Here is a 21,608-nt window from a genome sequence, read left to right as displayed (position 1 = left end):
ATACCTTAGGCTAAGTAAGTTACAAACAAGTTTAAATTATAGGTATAGTACATACTGTTTCTACAATAGGACTGTGTAACTTCATAATTTACTAATTGTGAGAACTTTTAATAATAGGCCCTCTGTTAAAAAGTAATTTTTAGAGTATTTATATCATGTATATGTTTTAAATTACAGCTTATTCTATTTAATAACAATAAATTACTGATTATTGGACTAAAAACAATATATTACCATATTTTTGCCGTTACGGAAATAATCGGCATCGTGTACTATTCGGCATTACTATAATCGGTATTCTAAGACACTCCTCACCGGCATAAAATCGGTTACTTTCATATCCATGAAACGTAGTTACAGGAATAAGAAAAAAACTCAACTTCCTGTGTTCATGTTTCCTTCACTGCCTATTCCCCTTACGTCCTAGTGATTTAGGCTAAGTAAGTATGAAGTTTTATTAATTTTGTTATCCGTATAGTTTTGAAACATCTTTAGATATCTTGCGTTTATTTATAAATATATTACTACATCTCTGTCCAAAATGTACTAGTAAACTATATACATATTAGAATATTGAACGTAAGTTTCCAAAATTTGATGTACGTACACTGCTATTCTGTTTGGACGGCCACATTTCCAGTGATTCTTTACTTTCAATTAGTAATGTGTTACAAACAGGAATTAAATTATTTCAACCCTACACACTAAATTATAACCAAACGCTGGTTATTAATCTTATAAACACTTTTTAATTACAGTAAGCTAATAAGCCCACTAGCTTTGATAGGTTAGGCTAGTATTACCTACAGTAATTTTCTTTTAGAACGGTATTTTATGATTTAAGTATAATCATTATCCTTTACCTGTAAAGTTATTTAGTAGTTAATATAGTTTATAGGGCATGTCTTGAAGGGAGTGTAGTAATTAGGCTTAGTTTTTAAATATAGTGGTAGAATAGTGAATTTAACCCTAGCACTGCAGTCATGCTAATCTTTTAAATGGTGTCCGGTTTATGTGAATGTTGCAAGTCTCTTTTTAAACTATCTGTAAAACATACTATACCTCTTTACTATGTAAGTACACTCAAGCACTTGGCTGCAGTATAGTAAGCGTCCAACACTCGAATCAATGATGTTAATGATAGGATAATCGATATCTATGGGTAAAGAATCCTCGATATAACTACTGTAACTAAATTATATTTTAGTTATTTCAAATCAGTATAAAAAGTAATAAATTATGGTGAATGATATACTATCTAGGATATTTTTAATTACAAAATGTCAAAAATGAAACTAACATTTACTTACTTTTTACCATCAACGATAAACATGTCTGACATCTTGTGACATAAATAAAAGTTCGCACTTAACCATTGTACTTATGGACATTACAGATGGGTAGTATTAGTATCAGTAACAGTTTTTCAGTGGTAACCTATTATGGGGGATACTGTTATTTTAGGATTTTCTAGTAAAAACTGAGGCAATTTCGTGAAAGCAATGAGACTAGGAATGTAAATTAACACTGGAATGTTATATGTGATATAAGTAGGTTTAGATTAGGTTATCGTAATTATTTTACTAGTAGTATCAAAATTAAAGTGAGTCTTTACAAGCCTTCACGTGATCAGAACTTGAATTTAGGTACTATCTTGAGGAATGTTTTTCATTTTGTGCCAGAAATGCAGGGTGGTGCTACTGAAGCCTGCACATCTGGCCAGGGACATATGCAAACAGTACTTTCCATACCTCAGATCACATGCTCTAGATCGTACAATGTGATTTTGATGAATAAGTTGGACAAACAACAGTATATCCCGTCTCTAGCGGTCATTACTCAAATACCATACACATGATTTAACTGTTTGAATTAATTTGAAAAAATATTGTAAAAATGAATTACGTTATAGACTTTTAACACTTTGTACCCTGGGCCCTTAATACATGTTTCGGCGTGGCTCCCTGGGGGTTTTATGATGCTTTTAAAAATTTTGTGTTATTACAGTAATTATGTTATGAACTCGTACTATAAATCTTTTTAAAGATAGAGATACATACTTTTTTTAAATGTATACAAATAGGCTATAAAGTTTATTTTCAAAATAAAATTATTACATACTATTGAATGTTATGTTAAATATACAAAACAAGTTTTTGCTACATAACTTGTTAGTTCAGGTAGTTCGCCTTAGTGTGGTAATTTTTTTAAAGCACAATGGTCTGAATCAAATACAGGATCTCACACATTTTCGTTTAGATCGTTCATAAAATCAATATTTGGTCCCAGGTGTGTATCAAAATAATCGTCACTTTCTTTTCCGACTCTGAGTCAAACAAAAGATCGCGAATTGCATCACTTTTGATTTTATCACCCATATTATTTAAACTCGAAAAATAATAAGTAAAGAATATAAAAGAAAATCAACGGAAAGTCGAGAAGAAAGAACAAAGCGAGTGTAAATACAAAACAAAACACACGGATGATAACCTCACATTGCCTTTACTTCATTCAGTAAGAAATTAAAGTTCTGATTATTTACAAACAGTGAAATTCACATTTATAATACATTATAATAACATTTGCTTCAGTATTTGTTGGCAAGATTTTGTAGAAAACTTAGTAAGACATCACTAAGACTCACAACGTAAAACACTAAAAAGCAAACTGACGGTACCAACGATCAGCCCGCGGCGCCTACGATCAGCTGTCTAGACTCGCTTGTAGTACGACAATAAATATACGTATTTCATTACTAAAACGTGACCCAGGGATCTCAAAACCAACAAATACGAACTTAGACAACCAATGAACATAATCAAAATGTTTGAATCCAAAAATAAGATGACTGAGCTAAATAATGCAATTAAATAACACGACTATACTCGGGCGCCGGTAGCAGGCGCTGCCGACGCGGCCCTACCTATACTCGGGCTCAGGGTACAAAGTGTTAAGATTGTATTATAGCCTAGTGAATCTACTTTTTAAAATTAAAGAAATATACACATTTTAGATTATAGAAAAAGACACAACTTTATACCAAGCTTGAGTAGCGTAGTACTTTCAATTATTATTTACAGGGGTAACATGTCTGACAGCATTGAAAGTGTTCTAATTGATAGTTTGATTATCTGAGTGTTGAACGCTTATCATATTTTAGCCTATCACATAATTTTTTCATAAAATGTAGTTTTAAAAAACCATGACTTCAATAAATTATCAGTGTTTACATTTTACTACTTGGGTTCTAGTTTACATTAACATTAGCTATAACAATATCAAAGCACTTTAAACAATATTCTTAAAATAGTATGTTTTCATTTCTAGGAAGAATGGGTAGAGTGTGTATATAAACGGATCCAGTTTTTTTACATTGAAATTATCAAACGATATTTAATTATTATACCCATCGATATAATCAACTTTGAATAGTAATTAATTTGAACAATAAATAAATCATCTGCACCAACTGTACACACATTATTCATATTCTAAACACAATTTGTTCAGTATGAAACAAAATAACACTAAAATATAAATTGTCTCTTTCTTGGTTTCAAGATGTTCATTTTGTTGATACGTTTTCTTTATTATTCAAATGACATTTTTCATGTCACCTGTGTAAATTTTGTTGTTTGATTAATGGTTATGGTTTCTTTATGACATTACATAATTGTTTAAACTATTTAGTATTTTAGATACGTTTGATATCGATTGATAGTTCTGTTATTCAATATATAAAGTATCGATGATCTTAATGAGCAATATAAAAACCGGGTCCGCTTATCGTACTCTATCCATTAGAATTTTTAGGCTGTTGTGATCTATAATTACACAATAGGCATAACTATGTTTGAAATTTAGGTTATATTTCAAATTAGGGTTTCTGGTGGGGGAGGTAACAAGCTAAGGAAGAGTAGATATTGGTGGAGGGGAAAATCAGAACACTAACATTCAGGAGAAAAAGTACAAGGAGTTGTAGAGGTCAGAGTAGGGCTAGCAACTGCATATGAGGATAATTAAACAACTATTTGGTTTTTTCCTCTTTACCTTAACTGATTCTATGATGAAGTTTGATTGTGTTTTCTTCATCTGTACTATTGATCTTCTACAGATTACCAATTTAATTAGTGCTTCATACTTTCATAAGCTAAAATTTGGGTATTTTACTGAATAAAATACGTTGTATATATAGTAAATTATAACATTTTATCTTCAAATGATATGTTTCCTCAGTCATGAACTTAATTATGTAGTTATTTAGAACATATCTAATACTTATGATTGGTACTTCCCTACAGTTCTCAGAAAAAAATAAAGTATGTAAAAAACCTGAACAAATGTATTTTTACTCGATTTAAAATAAAAAATACTAAGAATACAAAATTTTATTTTGCATTACTTTTCACATCAATAGTATGAGTTCTTCCTAAAAACTAAACTTTTTACAATTTTTTATTACAATTGATTGGTTTATAGTGACATGTACATAAGGTATATTTAAATATAAGCTATTCACTTGAGATTAATTGGACTTGGTGAGTACTTTAGTTGTGGTTTCAAAGTATTTCAGGTGCAAGTAACATAAGAGAACAAATATTTAAAAAATTCTTTTAAGTATTATGATATTTTTTAGCAAATACATAACTAAATGTTACTTTCCCTGCTCCCTGCTCTTTGTTTTGAAACTATTGTCATTCTTTATGATAGTTTTAGCCTCACTTCTTATGGTCGTTAATTTTTCAGAAAATTAATAAAAATGAAGTTCAACCCAATGGTTTCGTCCTCTCGAAGGAAGGCTCGCAAGCGACACTTTTCTGCTCCCTCCCACATTCGGAGACGACTTATGTCAGCAGCACCTCTTTCCAAGGAATTGCGGCAGAAGTACAATGTACGAACAATGCCCATAAGAAAGGATGATGAAGTACAGGTAAGAGAAATTAGACTGTCTTGGTCATATCTTAAACAGGTAGTAGGGGGTGGAGATAAAATCAAATGTGATAAATGATCATAAACAATAAAGGAAATAATTTCACTACCTAAATACACATTTTCTGTGAACTAATCTGTAGCAAAAATTTTTTCTAGAATATTATTAAAATTATAAGGAATGCTTCAGTATCAATGTTACGGTAATAAATACTGCACTGTATCCCTTGCACTTAAATTTCCTACTGTTTACAAAGAATAACACATAGTTATGTACAATTTTATGAAATGTTGTATAAATCAATGTGCATATTAATCAAAATTTGTAACTCTTGGAACATGAAAACATATTCTAAAGCAACACAAAGTTGTTTATGAGCAGGTAACATACAAGTGTATTTTACAGGTGGTCCGAGGACATTATAAGGGTCAGCAGGTGGGAAAAGTTGTCCAAGTCTACAGGAAAAAGTTTGTAATCTACATCGAGAGGATACAGAGAGAGAAAGCCAATGGAGCCAGTGTGTACGTTGGTATCCACCCCTCTAAGGTACGTTTGTAGGTTGGGATTGTTTTGTATGGTGGTTAAAATAATATCAGCTAACCCTTTTGAAAATTAATTCGAGTTACTAGTAGTTTTTTAAAATTTGCATTTTGCTAATTTTGAAATGGGTTTGGTAAACAAAGTTTATCAAGATGGGCTATAAGGGATTGATTTGTTCATTTTCCAATTACTAGAAGTATAATCTTTATGAAAATAAATGAACTCAAAATTTAACTAACTGCCATCTAACAAAGTCTTACCTAAATAATAAACTTTAAACAATTATCTCTCTACCTAACAAGTAAAAATTATATATATATATATATAAAAAATTATAATAACTGTAATAATAGCAAATTGTACGTGGAGACCTAAATAAACTAGAATAAAATTAGTGTTATACTGACAAATAATTCTCATTTGCTTGGATAACCACTTGAAATGTCTGTATAAAGGTTTGACCAAATCCATTACAAAACTTTAACAACATTTTTTTTAATTGTCACTGTAACATATGCTTACGTCAGCAGCTGTAGTTGGCCAAGTAACTAAGAAATGCGGCAAATGTCAGGTTAATGACTTAAATCTGCCCCTAGTTCAGTAGCAACAGAGCGTACGTTCTATTAGTTTTAGTTTATTTTAAACATTTCTCATATAAATTCATCAGGCCTCCATTTAACTAACATTGGAAAACGTGCGTTGTGTAAACACAATACGTCGGGATTCTTTCTGGTTTTCAAAAATACATGGTGTCGGCCTCAAGTTTGTGAAGAAAACCTGTCTGATTTCTCTCACAAAAATATATAGAACTAGTGAAAAAATTGGAATTCAAATTTTAGGAGTGCCTTAAAAAGGGCTGAAAAATATAATTTTCACTTTAATATATAAATAATAAACAAACACCTTAATGCTGGAAATAGTTTAAATATTCTTAATATTGAATATTTAATGTACAATATTGTACTGTAACAAAATAATTATAGTGTAAGGTTTTATGCTGTAAGAAACCCGTATACAAGTCGTGTACACATTCATATTTTGGCAGATGCATCACAATGATGACTAAACAAAGAAATCGTGATAAGCGATGATGCGCTCTGCGAAAGTGGTCAGGGATGGGAAACTGAATTTCTGGACATTAACAGGCACGGCAAGTTGTGTGGTTGGGAGGGAGCTTTTACATATAAACAAAGTGACTCATTCTAATCTGTTAGTATTGCAGTAAGTTGTGTATCCGCACAAAGCTATAATGCCAACATTTTAATATTGCCTTGTCTACTTTTAGAAATTCTAGCTCATGAATATATATACTTATTAATCCATTCCTGTAAATTTGTATGTGTTAGTGAAGTTATTAATTCAACAAGCTTTCACTCAATTGACAATGAGAAACATGATGATTTGCCATTATCCATTCTCAGAAACTTGATCTGCTACATTACTTGGTTGAGATAGTCAAGGTTTTCTTGATCTTCATAAACCTGTAATGCTAGCCTCAGGTTCATGAAGTAACTTGGCTCTGATTCTCAATTGGTTAACCACTTGACTAGTAGGTTAACCTCAATGGTTAAGCCTGCACGATACTAGAAAGCATCTTGTGCAGTGGGGTTGTTTTGTCCATTTGTTTTCAGTTACAATTTTTGTATGATTCAATATGGCTTTCCATTGTGATTTTAGAACAATAAAATGTCTATTAACTAGCAAAAGGTATCAACAGATTCTATTTCATTATTTGTAATATTCTTTTTTAGTAATCTAATTTTATATTGTTTTAATATTTATGGGCCTGTAAATTATAAGGGAATAAACATTAACTTTGTTTAATTAGCTATAGTATAGAATTGTGCGAGAAAAAATTGATGATGAATTTTAGCAGAGATTTTTATAAACAATAAAGAAAGTGACTTATTGTGATAATAATACTGGTAGTGATAAAAACAGTTGGACCAATAAAGCCTGTGTTCTCTAGCAGTAAATCTTCAACACAGTCTCATTCAACTTATTAAATCTAACAGGTTTTATCAATTGAAATTGTGAAAATGATGATTTGCCATTATCCATTCGCAGAAACTTGATCAGCTGCATTACTTGGTTGAGATAATCAAGGTTTTTCCCTTGATTTTCAAAAACTGATAGTGCTAGCCTCAAGTACATGAAGTGACTTGGCTCTGATTCTCACTTAACTTGTTAACTGTTAAAGGTCTTCATCACAGTACAGAAATAGTTTTTATTGATGTATCTGTGTAAGTAATACTATTGTTTGTTTGAAATTTAAAAATAGGATTTATGTGAATTGGGCAGTAAAAACTTATTTTTTCCATATTTAAAGGATAGGTTATACTAGACAGAACCTTTGTAGTGTTTTGAAAATGTGTAAGTAATTTACATATATTGTAGAATTTAAGTGTAGAATTTATTGTAGTGTTTTAAGTTCTCTGTAATTGTTTCAATATTTATTATCTGTAATATAATTTTTTCTATAAAAGTAATGTTGAGATGCGTGGTGATTACTTTTGTCGTTTCTCAGAAAATAAATGTACAGTGGCAAAGTTCATATACTAAAAGGTTGTATTGATCAGTACCGCTACATTAATGATTGATCTGTATTAACCTGTTGAGAAACATGATGATTTGCCATTATCCATTCGCAGAAACTTGATCAGCTGCATTACTTGGTTGAGATAATCAAGGGTTTTTCTTGATTTTCAAAAACTGATAGTGCTAGCCTCAAGTACATGAAGTGACTTGGCTCTGATTCTCAACTTATCAAATGCAGTATGCTTTCAAGATTGAACAACAATAAACTAAAGCCACATGCCTGAGAAAAGTTAATAAATAGTAAAACTTAATAACAGTGAATTGTAAGAAAGAATTATTAAATATGTTATTGTTGGTACAACAAGGGAACCATTTCTTGTTCAAGTACTAGCAGTAAAGCCCATTGTGGTTAAATTTCTTGAAAATGGACCAGGTTTTACCAATCAACCAAGACAAGAATCAATAAACCGGCCATTTGTACGCACCTGTTTCAATTACACATGTCACAACTGTTTGTAAATTGAGATGCACATGATCGTCACTACAGGTTACTTCAAGGTGTACCAGAAAGAATTGGTTTTTTTTATCACCTCTGTACTTGTTCAAGTTTGTAAATTGAGATGCACATGATCGTCACCACAGGTTACTTCAAGGTTTACCAGAAAGAATTGGTTTTTTTTTATCACCTCTGTACTTGTTCAAGTTCCGCACTGATTATCCATTTCAGCGCTCAATGGACTTGATTTTATTTTGGTAATAAATTTACTTTTGCTAGGTAAAATATATAAAGAATGACAGAAGCACTGATTTCAATATCATTCTAGATAACTAGAGAATTTTAATACTTTCAGATTGATAGATTATAAATCTTATTTTAAAAGAGGAAGACGTGACTGTACTGTAATGTATTATAAAAACAACAAGGGTCCAAAAACATTCTTGTGGAACTCAAATATGCATACTTGAAAGGAAATAAAAAATAATATTTAAATATTTCTGCAAAGTGATATATGTCTGTATGTGTATCATGTATCTATATAGCTATGTTTTTATGTGTTTGTATCCGATCTAAACCAAGAACAACATTTTTGTACCAACTTGTTTTGGATTTGAAGTAATTTTACTGGGTATATACAATCAAAAGCTTTACAAAGGTCGTTTGCTCCACTAGTCGAATATTAAAAGCCTTCATTCAACTCTTAGTGAAGAAACTATCTGCTATTGATTTACCATTATCTTACTTAAATTTTTAATACTGCTCTCTATTAGTATTAAGATTTATACATAGTGCACAAAATCTAAATAAAAATTGACTATGTTTCAGACGGTGATTGTCAAACTGAAGATGGACAAAGACCGCAAGAAAATCATTGAGAGAAGAGCCAAGGGAAGGGCTGCAGCACTTGGCAAGGACAAGGGCAAATACACAGAGGAGACCACAACTGCAATGGAGACCTCGTAATTGTATTTTATTAAAAAAATAAAACATTTACTGTTTAGTTTCATTCTATTATTTTTTTACCTTAAATTGGTGTTCTATCTTTTAATTATCACTTTATGTGTACAAACTATCCTAGTATCATGAATGTGAAAGTTGAGATGGATGTTCATTCTTACAACAAAGCAAAAGTACTAGAACTAGTTGGAGTTGAAATTATATATACATAACAGCTTTTAAACTCTGGGATAACATATAGCATGTTTCTTCTAAATTACTATAGGATTTTGCTGTATTAGCATTCAAACACTTCGTTAAAATGCATAGAGGTATAGAGCACTGCTGAAATATTTGTTGAAATTTCATAAACAAAAACAGTTTTTGCACAGAGTTTACTCATGAAAGAAAATGTGAAGTTCTATATAAATGGTCTTAAATATAGGTTAAAAATTACGAAGTATAGGGGTGCCTCTAGGCTTGCAACACCATGGGTGCGATTTAGGAAAGGGTGCAGAATCAAAATAAATATAGGATATAAGAGTACATTTCTATTTCACTTTACAATTACATCCTTAAGGAGTTGTCATTCCACAGTATCACTAATCTAATGGATTTTGGAAAGCTGTGTTCCATATATTACTTTCCTATATATAAATGTTTATTGCCATCAAATTAAATATTTACACAATATTTTGCTAAAACGTAAATAAATGTAAAAAATTAATTAGCTGTTACCTGCAACTTTGCTCATAATTTTCAAAATTTAAGTCATGCTAGTAAAAACTTATGTAGTATGTTGCGTTTATGGAAATATTTCAAACGTCTGTAGGCATACATCAGGCACCTACAAGATCACTTCTGGTTTGAATTAATTATATTTCTAATAACGTCAAGTTTGTCTTTTCGCTCCAATCAAGAAAATACAAATACATAGGTCTTACATACCTACTTGGTCATGAAATGGTGAAGTTTGATGGGGTAATGTATTGAAACTAAATGGACACTAATATTCTATGAGTAGCTGTTTTGAATCAGCTGGTATTGTAATTGCCGTCTTGGTAATTAATCAAACAAATCCATAGTATTTTTTCTATATTTACTATTTATTTACAAAAGGGGTTTTTTTAACTATACTCCTATTATTATAACATACGCCTCTAAAGTATTAAGATTTCATTACATTACTAAAGACAGTTAATACACCATACTGAGGTGTCACATATAAGTACCAGTAGGATAATGTGGGTTACTGTAAATGTTTTGAACATTAGTTTCTAGGGACCAGGATTCACTTTTTGTTACTTCCAGAAGATACTGTTAAGTGGTAGGCAAGATCATCTTCGATAAATTTACCTCCTCTACAGGAGCACTTAATATTTACAGATAGATTTATTGAAGAAGTTAGTCAGCACAGGAAAGAATTGGGATGGAACCAATTCAAGAGACAAAATGAGAGCCCTTAGTTGTGGAAGATGAAAAAAAAGCATTTTACGCTCAGAACCTGGAGCATGAAGGTGAAAAAATGCTTACATGCTTTTGTCAGGTTGTTCAGTAGTATTACAAGATAGGAGGTATTACTTGATGTCATGACTAAGTGCTGAGCATTACTCGGAAGACTGAAAGATTGGCTCTTGGCCTCAGCTTGAATGGGCCCCGGAAAAGATATTTGACCGGGCTCCGTCATGTCCTGCCACCGCACCCATCACACTGCTTCATTTCCTTGTAATAGTAACAGTGTTTTTGAAATTTTAATGAAACCATATTAAAAATCTACCCTATAATAGCGTTACAGTTATTAGTTTGAGCTGTCTTGTCTGTTGGTTGACACAGTCCTTTCAAATAAATGTGTGGCAGGGCTCGGTCCTGCCCCCCCTCCCTCCCCCCCCCCCCCCCCGAGGGCCCAGGCCCCAGTAACTTGCCTGAAAAATTGTCAGAAAAGTCCGATCTGAGTAATGGTCTGAATATCACTGAAATCCAATTCATCAGGAGTGGGTAAAAGGTTAGTCAATCTAAGTTGAAAAATAGCATCTAAATCTAAGAAAAGAGGAGACTTGGTTTTTACTGTTTAGGGAAACTTCAACTATGAGTTTTATCCTAGAAGTAGCTTATTACAAATGTATACTAATTTTGCAGCTGTGTGTCTATAGGCTTAAAATCTATAATCATAATAGAATTGACTCTATACCTAGGAATGAATAAAATAGTTTAAATTGGTACAAAAAAACAACATACTGGGTCACAAAAAGCATCCTTGTTTCAAAGGAAAAATTTAAGTTTATTTTCAGCACCACGACCAATGAAGAGTTTAAAGGCTTTTTTCGAGTTTACAAAAGAACTTATAGAAAAGTGATCATTGCTGCAAAGCGTATGATGTTTATAAACTAGTTCTTCCAAAAATATTTCCAAAACTTTCTGGGACATCATAAACGACAAAAGCCATGATAATAATCAAATAAAAGTCTAAAGAAGGGTTGCTTGATTTGTGAGTGATGCCTCAGAGGTCACTAACAAGTTTATTAGATTTTTGCATCTATTGTTGGTGGGTGAGATCCTCGTTCACTACCTCCACAAGAAACCCCTAGGGGTAGACAGAGCCCAGAAACCTCATTGGCCCAGGCTCCTATATTTGAGGAAGAAGTTTCAAATAATTCAAGAACTTCCAAACAAAAATTCTAATGATATTAATTTGACGTCAATGTAGGTCATAAAAATCCTCAAAGCACTCCTTTTCAAACAGGAGTCTTTTCCTCTCTCCTAAAAGTTACAAAAGTGCATCCAATTTGTAAGAAATAAAACTCCAATTCAGTAAATAACTATCGGGCCGGTCTCTATTTTGCTTGTACCTAGCAAAATATTCTAAAAAACTTTGTGTCAAGAATGCTAAATTGTTTGAACAAACAACCAGCTTTCAGAAGAAAATTTGGTTTCAGAAAGAATAGACAATTGACACTATTATGAATTTTGTTGATAAGGTTGTAAAAAATATTGGTCATAATCACATATTTCAGATTATTTCTTGACCTTTCTAAAGCATTTGACTGTGTTGACCATTAAACACTGCTTGACAAATTAGAATCCCACAGCATTCGAGATGTGGCCACTTTTATGGATTAGTTCATTTTCAAATCATAGAACACAGGTTGTCCAAATTGCAAAACTATTGCACTGAGCTATGAGTTCAATATTCAGTCCAATTCTTTTCCTGTCAATGACATTAAATAATCACCTGAATCATGTCAATGACATTGAAAGATGACATAACTGTTTTTGGAGGAAGCTCAAAACAAAGTCTGGAATTAAAGGCCTTTGTTGACCTTAACAATTGTGTCAACATTTCAATAGCCTTAATCTTCTATAAACATTGAAAGATGTCCTGCTGTTTGGTCGCAGAAATATTATTGGAAGAAGTCTATTCTTCAAAGTTCCTTGGAATACACCTGGGTTGAGGCTTGACATGGAAAAATCACATTGATCATGTTTGTACCAAATTATCCTCAGAAGATCTTTGGCAAAATATTGCCTGAGTCATATTGGATTACGGCGTATTACAGCTTAATTTATCCGCACCTTTCATATGGAATCATTGAGGGAAGCCTGTGCATACAACCATTTTATGAGAGTTTTCAAATTACAAAAAGTAGCAATTTGCATTATCGCTAATTTGAACTTGAGTACAACTTTGTAGTACAGTGGATCACAAATTTGTAATTGTTGACATTGCTCTTGACTCTACATCTTAGAAACAACCTTATTTTGTTTGTCTAATTGTGCCTTAATCAGTGAACAAAATTTATATGAATATGAAATTAGAGGCAGGGATGACTACCATTCGGGAATGCACAGAACGGCGGTTTATGAACATTTGACTTCAAAGGCAGGTGTTCATTTTATAGGTTGCTCAAACTCAATTACTAAAAATGCCCCAATGCCCAAGGCGTAAAAAACTTGTACCAAATTCTGCCTGGTGTCAAAAACTTTTTGTTGATTAGTTTCTGGCGTTCAACTGGGAGACCACTTCACAGGAAACTAACTCCAACGCTGGAAGTTGGTGTTATAGGCATGGAGTGAATGTTTGAGTGTTGTAAGTTTGAATATGGCCTTGATGTGTGATAAATAAAAAAAATTTGATCTAATAATTTAAATTGAATGTGTATTCTTGACTGCAATTAAACATTTAGATTTGATATCAGTATCAACATTCCAACATGAGCGTGAAGCTAATAAGTATGCTCAGCTGTGCTCTTCACTCTGACAAACTGACAATAAACATTTGTATGCAGTAGAAGCTGGATTGCGTGGCCTTCCTGCAAAGATATTTTACACATTCCCGAAAGATCTTAAATTGGAAGAAGTGTTGTCTGTGATATTTGAGCTGCTTTGGAGTGTTCACAAACTGTAGCTGAGAAGATCGGAGGCTGGTCACCTGGTGGATGAAATATTGGACCTGTACAAGTGCCTAAACTTGCTTATAAAGCAACATGTGGAGTTCCACATTGAATATTGAGAATTTTTTCTCAAATCTTAATGGGACTTTTTTATGAGTGGTTTCATTATTGTTCAAGTTCCTTATATAATTGTATGTATTGTGTGTAATCTGCATATGATGGCAATCTGGATAATTATCGGGGATAATAGAGATGCTCAATGTAGCCAATCTTGTTTATGTAAGCATTTTAAACAGTTTATTTAGAATTTGCATTTAACTATTTATTGTTCATTACAAACAATCTCAGTCTTCTTAAAAGACCATACATTATGTAATAAGTCATAATTAGTTATCTTACTCTCACAGGAATGACATCCTTACTAATTTTAGTTTCAGAAAGCCTTACTAGAGGTTTTACAAAGTTAGCACCAAATTAATTATTTAACTTTATCTTCAGTTTATATTAAAAAGTTACTTAATAATAGAATAAAGTGAATTATTATCAAATAAAAATGCTTTCTATGCTCAGTAAGAGGAGTTTTAAATGTAAATTGTCCAAAATTTAATTGAAGTATCCTATTGTTGTTATTGTTGGTTTATAAAATATTCATCTTAATTTTTTATTGTTAACTTATTTAACTGTTATTTTTTTAACTTATCTTTTCGAATTCGTTTTTTTTACTGTTTTTATACTTATAAATTCTATAGTTTTCTTGTTTAGAATTTTAAATTACATTGAAATGTTATCTTTTTTATTCATAAATAGCTTTTATAAAAGCATTTTAAAATCTTGTTTTAGTTTTCTTTAAATTCCCATTTCAAAGTCATCACTAAATTTTTGCATTTATACTTTTGTCCCAGTTTAACACAATGAGGATTGTATTACATGGCGTACATACTATTTTAGTAAAAACTCCATTGCAATGAAGTATTATACGAGAAATGAACAATGGTTAAGGTTGATCTTTGCCTGCAGCCTACTAATTTTCTGTTTCTTGGCAGTAAAGACATTAACTAAATTTGAAAGAACTTTTACTATAATATCAAGAAAGGCGATGATGACCTTCTGAACAACTTCAGGAATAGTCAGTAGATAGTTTTACCAATTAAGCTTATATAACAATTCTTTGGACTAATATTCTAGTGAGGTTGAAAGCCATAATCACAATGTAAGAGTAAATAAATAGGTTATATATTTTTCAATCAAAATGGCTCACTGCTGAACTGAATAGAATCATCTAGCAGTCCTTCATGATGTTAAAAAAACTGTTTATTGTGATGAAGTTGTTCCTGCACGACAAAGTAAAAAAAGTGCAAGTCAAATTAATATATTTCTTTCACCATAACATATATTAATCTTCCTATTTGAGATGTTCAAATTTTGTTTTATAAAAATCAGGAATTCTTTACTGATAATTTTTAAGATTGTAAGTAGCATCAGTTATAGAAAATGTACATAATTTATTGTAAATTATAAAAGTTCATGTTAATCTTAATTTACATGTCTATCTGTCTCCTGTGAAAGATTCTTTTCACTGTGTAGATGATTCTTTGCAGGAGCCAGTTCTTTATTGCTGTTGTCATTTTTCATGTGGTTTAGGTTGTTTTTTTTCTCTCTAAAATACAGCTGTTCTGTGTGGAGATCTTGACAGAAAACAAGTGGATTAATCTTGTATTACGCTCATGGATATCACCATTTCCCAGGAAGGACTCTTGATAAGAAGTACAATATTGTTTTCTAGAGTATATAGAATAGTCTCAGTATTTTCAATTCTTTAAAAGTAGCAACAACAACTTTCTCTAGGTCCTAGCGTGGCTATTAACCACATTACTTTCTTCTGTATTTTGAGGAATTTCTATAGGTTAAATTGAATTGTGCCTTCCCATGCTGCTATCTCATATCTGAGGTGACTTTTCAAATAGCACATAGTTTTGGTATTTTGGTGTACTCAAGAGTGCTCGTTACATGGGTCATCTTTCGCGTAAGCATAAAATGATGAATTTAACTTTAGGCTTAAGTTGTCAGTTTGATTCGTCCATGTTAATGTATTATTTAGTGTTATTCCTAAATAGTTCATATCTTCTTTATCTTGAATATAAGGAATTTGGGGGTTTAAGACCAGATCATTGTGTATGTAATATTGTTAAGACTTATTGAATGAGATGTAGGAGATTATTTTCCAGCTGTCCAACATCCTTTTAGACTGAGGGTAATGCAGTATTGTCTGTGTACATGATTGAATTCATGTAGTTTTCAAAGAATATTGGCAGGTTATTGGTGAATAGAATATATAGCACTGTTCCAAAGACTGAGAAGTCTTGAGGGAGGGACCCCTCAAGTCATAGATGGGCAGTGCAAGTGCCTTCAATTCTTCTCTGTTTTAACTTCTACAACTTGATATCTTTCACTCAGATGCTCTCAAACCATTTTAAGACTGACTGCTAGACGCCAAGAGTTTGAAGCTCTCTGTATGTACGGTACATAAAATATTCAATAGACACCAGTATGAACGTAACTGTAGCTGAGATACAGAGACCTTCAGTATGGCCAAGACAGTTAAAAACTTTTGCTCAAGTCTAAAAAGATACCAGTGATGGTGTCTGTAGTACCTCCAGGTTGTCTGTAATATATTCAACAAGATCCATTATTGCAGTTTACGTAGATCATTCTTTTTTGAATGCACGTTGATTATTAAATAGGAGGTTGTTGTCTTGTAGATGAGTGAGAAGTCTAGAGAGTGATCTTCTCTATTATTTTTGATAAAGTTTGTAGTAATGAAATGGGGCGGTAGTTTATTGCTTCATCTTTGTTTCCTTGTTTATATTTAGGGTATATTGTTGACCGGTTTTAGGTTTTTTTTTTGAAATTTGTCCTGTATAAACAGTTAGTAACGTTAAGGATTGGTTTTAGAAGTTCAGCCTGTACAATATTTTATGTTTTTTTTGAGGATATCTTGTCCAATATCTTTTATACATTGATTATTGGTGAAAATGTGATTTCTTCAAGGAATGAAGTTACTAGGTTATATAATTAAGTGCAATTGAGAATAAACACGTTGGCTACCAAAGGTTATAGAGACAGAGTATGTTGTGTAAACGAATATCAGATAAGGCATCACTTGGTAGTCACAATTTTGAAGTTACCATACCAGAAAAGACGTATCACCTCAATCTGTACTCCCTTATCAATTAACGAGCTAAGGAGGTTCATAGAATCAGTGATGTACTGTGCTTCCATCTTTCAGAGAAATGTTATCATGACTGTTCCACTGAGAAAACCTGCACAAAATGAATAGTTTTCCTAATGAGCAGTGGTGACAGTAAGGATTTGGGGCCCCTACCCAACATTCTTCATGGTCCCTCCCCTTAAAAATTATATTATGGTGGAACACCTATACACAATCATAATACATTGCGAGCTTCACTATCGCAACAACGACTAATGGACTGCAAAGAGTGATGAGGCCTTCAAGAGATTTATAAGGATGAGTACTATATAAGGCCTGGTACTCTCACCTTTTGATCCTTCACACCACTTCGACTATTTTGCAATGGCAGCCAGCCCTTTAGGTATTGCATGTTGAATCTTTGTTCCTCAAGTCAATAGAGTTTTTTTGACAAAGAAAAAAAGCAAATTATTATTTAAAGGTATTTGCAAACATTTTGTAGCTGAAATTACCCACCAAAAGCACCATTACACCTGTGAGAGGAACCAATTGTAATATTGGCAGTTTATTCACACAGTAATTTTTAAAAGCAGACCCTTTTAATTGAATTTAGAAATTATGACTTTGCTCCATAGTATGTACATAAAATATTCAATAAACACCAGTATGAACGTAACTGTAGCTTAGATACAGAGATCTTCAGTATCCAGTCCACTGATTAACCTTATATGAAGCTGGAGTTTACTACTCAGCTCTGAAAATTGTATAACAAGCTTCCCCCACATCTCAAAATTCGTACAAAAAATTCAAAGAAATCAGAAATCAGAAATCAGAAATCAGAAATTCTTTATTCATAATCATCAAGATTAGAATACATGTCAAGTTTAAAGACAAAAAATATCTTCTTCCTCATGAGTTGGGTCTTCATGCATTGTCCCTCCAATTGAAGAACTCTTCCATGCTGTAGAAGGGTCTTTCCTGGAGCCAGGTCCGGAGTTCCTTCTTCAGGTTCTGTGGGCTGTTGGTCTTCAAGTCTTCAGGCAGTGTGTTATATATCTTGATTCCAGCATAAGATGGTTTTTTTGCATAGGTGGCTGTTCTGTGTGCCGGAAGGTGGAAGTTGCCTGCATGTCTTGTGTTGTGTCCATGCAGATCTCTATGCCTTGTTAGGTCTCTAGTAACACAAAAGAGAACAGTTTTCCAATATGTAAATGGAAATAACTGTAAGAATCTTCAAATCCTTGAATGTATTTCTACAACTTTCTCTTGGGCCTTGACCAGTCATTATTCTGAGAGCCCTCTTTTGCAATTTCAGTAGGCGCTGCAGGTTGGCATTTGAAGTTCCCCCCCAAACAACTATTCCATATTGTAAAGTGGCTTTGGAAAAGGGCATGGTATGCTATTTTTGAAGCTTCTGGTGAACTGACTGCTGAGGTTCTTTTTATGGCAAATATGGCAGAGCTTAGTTTTTTGCACAGATTGTCTACATGATTTTTCCATGATAAATCACTATCAAGTGTTACACCTAGGTGTTTCAGCATGTTTACATTCTGAAGATCAGGGAGTGCTGTTGAGTCCTTTCTATTTCTTCCAAAATACATCTGTTTAGTTTTATTTTGATTAAAAACAAGGTCATTACTCATGCAGTATTGTTGTGCCATGTTGACAGATATGTATGTGTCAATTTCCAAATGTTCGTTATTATTACTGGCTAATAAGAGCACAGTGTCATCAGCATACATAATTGTTTCACTGTATGGTGTCATGTACTTTGGTAGGTCATTTGTAAATAAAATAAATAATACTGGCCCTAAGACTGATCCTTGTGGTACGCCTCTTCTTGTTGGTATTGGATCTGATCGCACAGTACTTGTTTGCCCATGTTTCATTTTTCTTCACCTCTACTACTTGGGTCCGTCCTTTCAGGTAGCTTTCGAACCATTTTAGGGCTGTTTTTATAATGCCTAGGCTTTTTAATTTAACCAAAATGAGATCGTGACCAAGGCAATCAAATGCCTTACTCAGGTCTAAGTATACGCTGGAGATGGTGTTGCCGGACTCTATGTTCTCTACTATGAACTCTACCAGAACAGCAATTGCAGTTGTTGTTGACTTCCCTTTTGTAAAGCCATGTTGCTTGTCTGTCAAGAGGCCATTTTGTTGAAGGTGTGTGAGTAGTCTGGCAAGAACTATTTTCTCAATAATTTTTGAAAGTAGTAGGTAGGAGAGAGATGGGTCTATAGTTGGCTGGTTCATCTTTCTTTCCTTGTTTGTGTTTGGGATATATTTTAGCAATTTTAAGTCTGGAGGGAAAGATGCCTTGGTTAAGGGACCTGTTACAGATAGCTAAAATTGGAGTCAGAAGAGTTCTTTCACAGATTTTGATGATTTTTGAAGATATGTCATCAATACCTGCTGATGATTTTGGTTTAATGGAATTTATAATTGTCTGTATTTCTTCAGTTGTTGCAGGATGAAGGATAGATAGAGGGGTTGCAATTTCAGTGAGGTTCTCCTGCGAGTAGTTATGCCTCACTTGGTTCCTAAGTGTCTCTTCAGCAATTTTTGAAAAAAAGGAGTTAATATTATTTGCAATTTTTGTAGCATCTGTCACTTCCTGTTCACCAATTTTTAAGCATGTCATAGTTACTTCTGAAGTTTCATGTGTTGCTTTCCGTTCACTGTTTATGACATCCCATATTGCTTTGCTCTTGTTACTAGCCTGTGCAATGTGTTCAGTGCTTGCTTCACTTCTAAGTTGTTTAAGCTTCAAGTCATAGGTTTTCTTTTTCCTAGCAGCTTCAGCTTTGTCTTCCTGGTTTCCTGTCAATCTATAATTTTCTTGAGCTTTAAGAAATTCATCTTTCAGGACCTTTGTTTCTTCATTGTAGACCATCTTTATATGTGACCGTCGCTGGGTAATCTGCGACTTTCTGTATGGGCATGTACAGTCCAAAGCTCTTACAATGGTATTACTGAAGTTATTATATGCTTCGTCAACATTGTCAGTGTTTAAGACATTTTCCCAGTTTTCTGCAGCTACGAGATTTTTTTAATTCAGAAAGATTTCTTTTATTCAGATGTCTGCGTTTTGTGAACGATTTGACTGAACACCTTTCAGGTAGCTCTATGGTACAAAAACTGTCCTGTGTGGTCTGATAGTCCAGTATGTGAAACATTTACAGTCACTTTGTTGGTCTCCAGGTTTGTACAGATAGCGTCTATTGAAGTCACAGAGTTGGCTGTTATGCGTGTTGGTGGGAGAGTCATTCTTGTTATGTTGTATGATGCTAGGAGTTCCGTTACCTCTTTTTGTTCTCTTGAGTCTTTCAGGGAGTCAATATTAAAGTCTCCAGCAATAATGATGTTACACTGACAGGCGTCCATTTTGTCCAATATCTCTGTCAAGCTATGATGAAAAGTGTCTAAAGATCCATTTGGCGGTCTGTAAACACCTAGGACACATAAATGTGTTTTCCTACTGAGTTTTATTTTTATTGCAGATATTTCACACTCCATTTCTCGGCTGTAATTTTCAACATCCAGGCTATGGGTTTCTTTGGTAAACCTAGAGTGTTTGTATATGGCTACACCTCCTTTAATGTGTTTTTTCCCTACTGTAGGCAGTCACAAGTGTGTAGTTCATTAGCTTAGCATTTAAAATTGTGTCCTGTTTAAGGCCATGTTCAGTTAGTACAACTACATCTGGACTGTTGGAGTGTAGTAGGTGATTTAGCATGTCAATTTTGTTCCCCATTCTATCTATATTTTGATGAAAAATGTTTATTCTCATAGATGTGGACTTTGTATTTTTTCCTGGACTTAGTGTTTCTTTTTGGCCTAAAAAAGAATTGGGCTGGTGTACTTCTGCCTGCACAAGGATCTGCATTCCAGGTTCCTGGGGAGATAGTGTGGGTATGGGTGGGTAAGACTTAGATGTTCCCTGGACTGCTTGAAGTATTTCCTGTTCCAACGTTCCCAAAAAAACTGGTGAAAGCTGGGGCAGTGTCTCAGGAGGTGGGGAAATTAGTGAGGCAATGTTTCTAGTGTAATTTTGATTTTGATTTATAATTTGAAGGTAGAATTCAATATTTTTTTGTAAAAAACTCATCCACACTTTGATTTTTTAGGCTTCAGTTTTGCATACATCGGGGGGTATTTTTGAGAGTTGTATTTTTTGTTTGTCTGACTTACCCAACATTGATGAGCCAATAGAGAAAGTATGTTCTTTCTTTTTCAACCTTTCTTGATTCTTTGAGACTTGGAGGGAAATACTGAATATGTTCTTTTTCACACCCCGCCTAGAAGAAATATTTTTTGCATTGGAGGAAACTTTGTATTTTTCTTTACTCAGGTCATGATTCAATTTTTTTTATAGTAGTATAACTGGCTATCCTAGTCAAAATCATGATTCAGTTTTTTTTTCTAGGAGTTTGGCTGGCTCTCCTGGTCGAGTCACAATTCAGTTTTTTTTTCGTAGGAGTTTGGCTGGGCTCTCCTGGTCAAGTCATGATTCAGTTTTTTTGTAGGAGTTTGGCTGGCTCTCCTGGTCAGGTCATAAAATTCATG

General features: G+C 33.1%; 1 protein-coding gene across 1 annotated transcript; it reads left to right on the top strand.

Annotated features, from left to right (window-relative positions):
- Window positions 1-374: 374 nt before the first annotated feature.
- Window positions 375-9,507, top strand: LOC124373049 (60S ribosomal protein L26-like). Its single transcript, XM_046831453.1, has 4 exons — window positions 375-440; window positions 4,747-4,930; window positions 5,336-5,476; window positions 9,333-9,507. Exons 2-4 carry the CDS (start codon window positions 4,760-4,762, stop codon window positions 9,468-9,470), a joined length of 450 nt encoding a protein of 149 aa, XP_046687409.1. The 5' UTR covers window positions 375-440; window positions 4,747-4,759; the 3' UTR covers window positions 9,471-9,507.
- Window positions 9,508-21,608: the final 12,101 nt, after the last annotated feature.

The sequence above is a fragment of the Homalodisca vitripennis genome, unplaced genomic scaffold (genome assembly GCF_021130785.1).
Source record: "Homalodisca vitripennis isolate AUS2020 unplaced genomic scaffold, UT_GWSS_2.1 ScUCBcl_4731;HRSCAF=11087, whole genome shotgun sequence".
NCBI classification, from domain to species: domain Eukaryota; kingdom Metazoa; phylum Arthropoda; class Insecta; order Hemiptera; family Cicadellidae; genus Homalodisca; species Homalodisca vitripennis.
Note: the sequence above shows the minus strand (reverse complement) of the source record. Positions and strands in the feature narration are given on the sequence as shown.

Excerpts from the sequence above, each read along its gene's own strand:
- LOC124373049 (XM_046831453.1), top strand. The coding sequence starts at position 4,760 with ATGAAGTTCAACCCAATGGTTTCGTCCTCTCGAAGGAAGGCTCGCAAG. Across the intron at positions 4,931-5,335 it reads GAAAGGATGATGAAGTACAG|GTGGTCCGAGGACATTATAA; the intron begins GTAAGAGAAATT and ends TGTATTTTACAG. Across the intron at positions 5,477-9,332 it reads TTGGTATCCACCCCTCTAAG|ACGGTGATTGTCAAACTGAA; the intron begins GTACGTTTGTAG and ends ACTATGTTTCAG.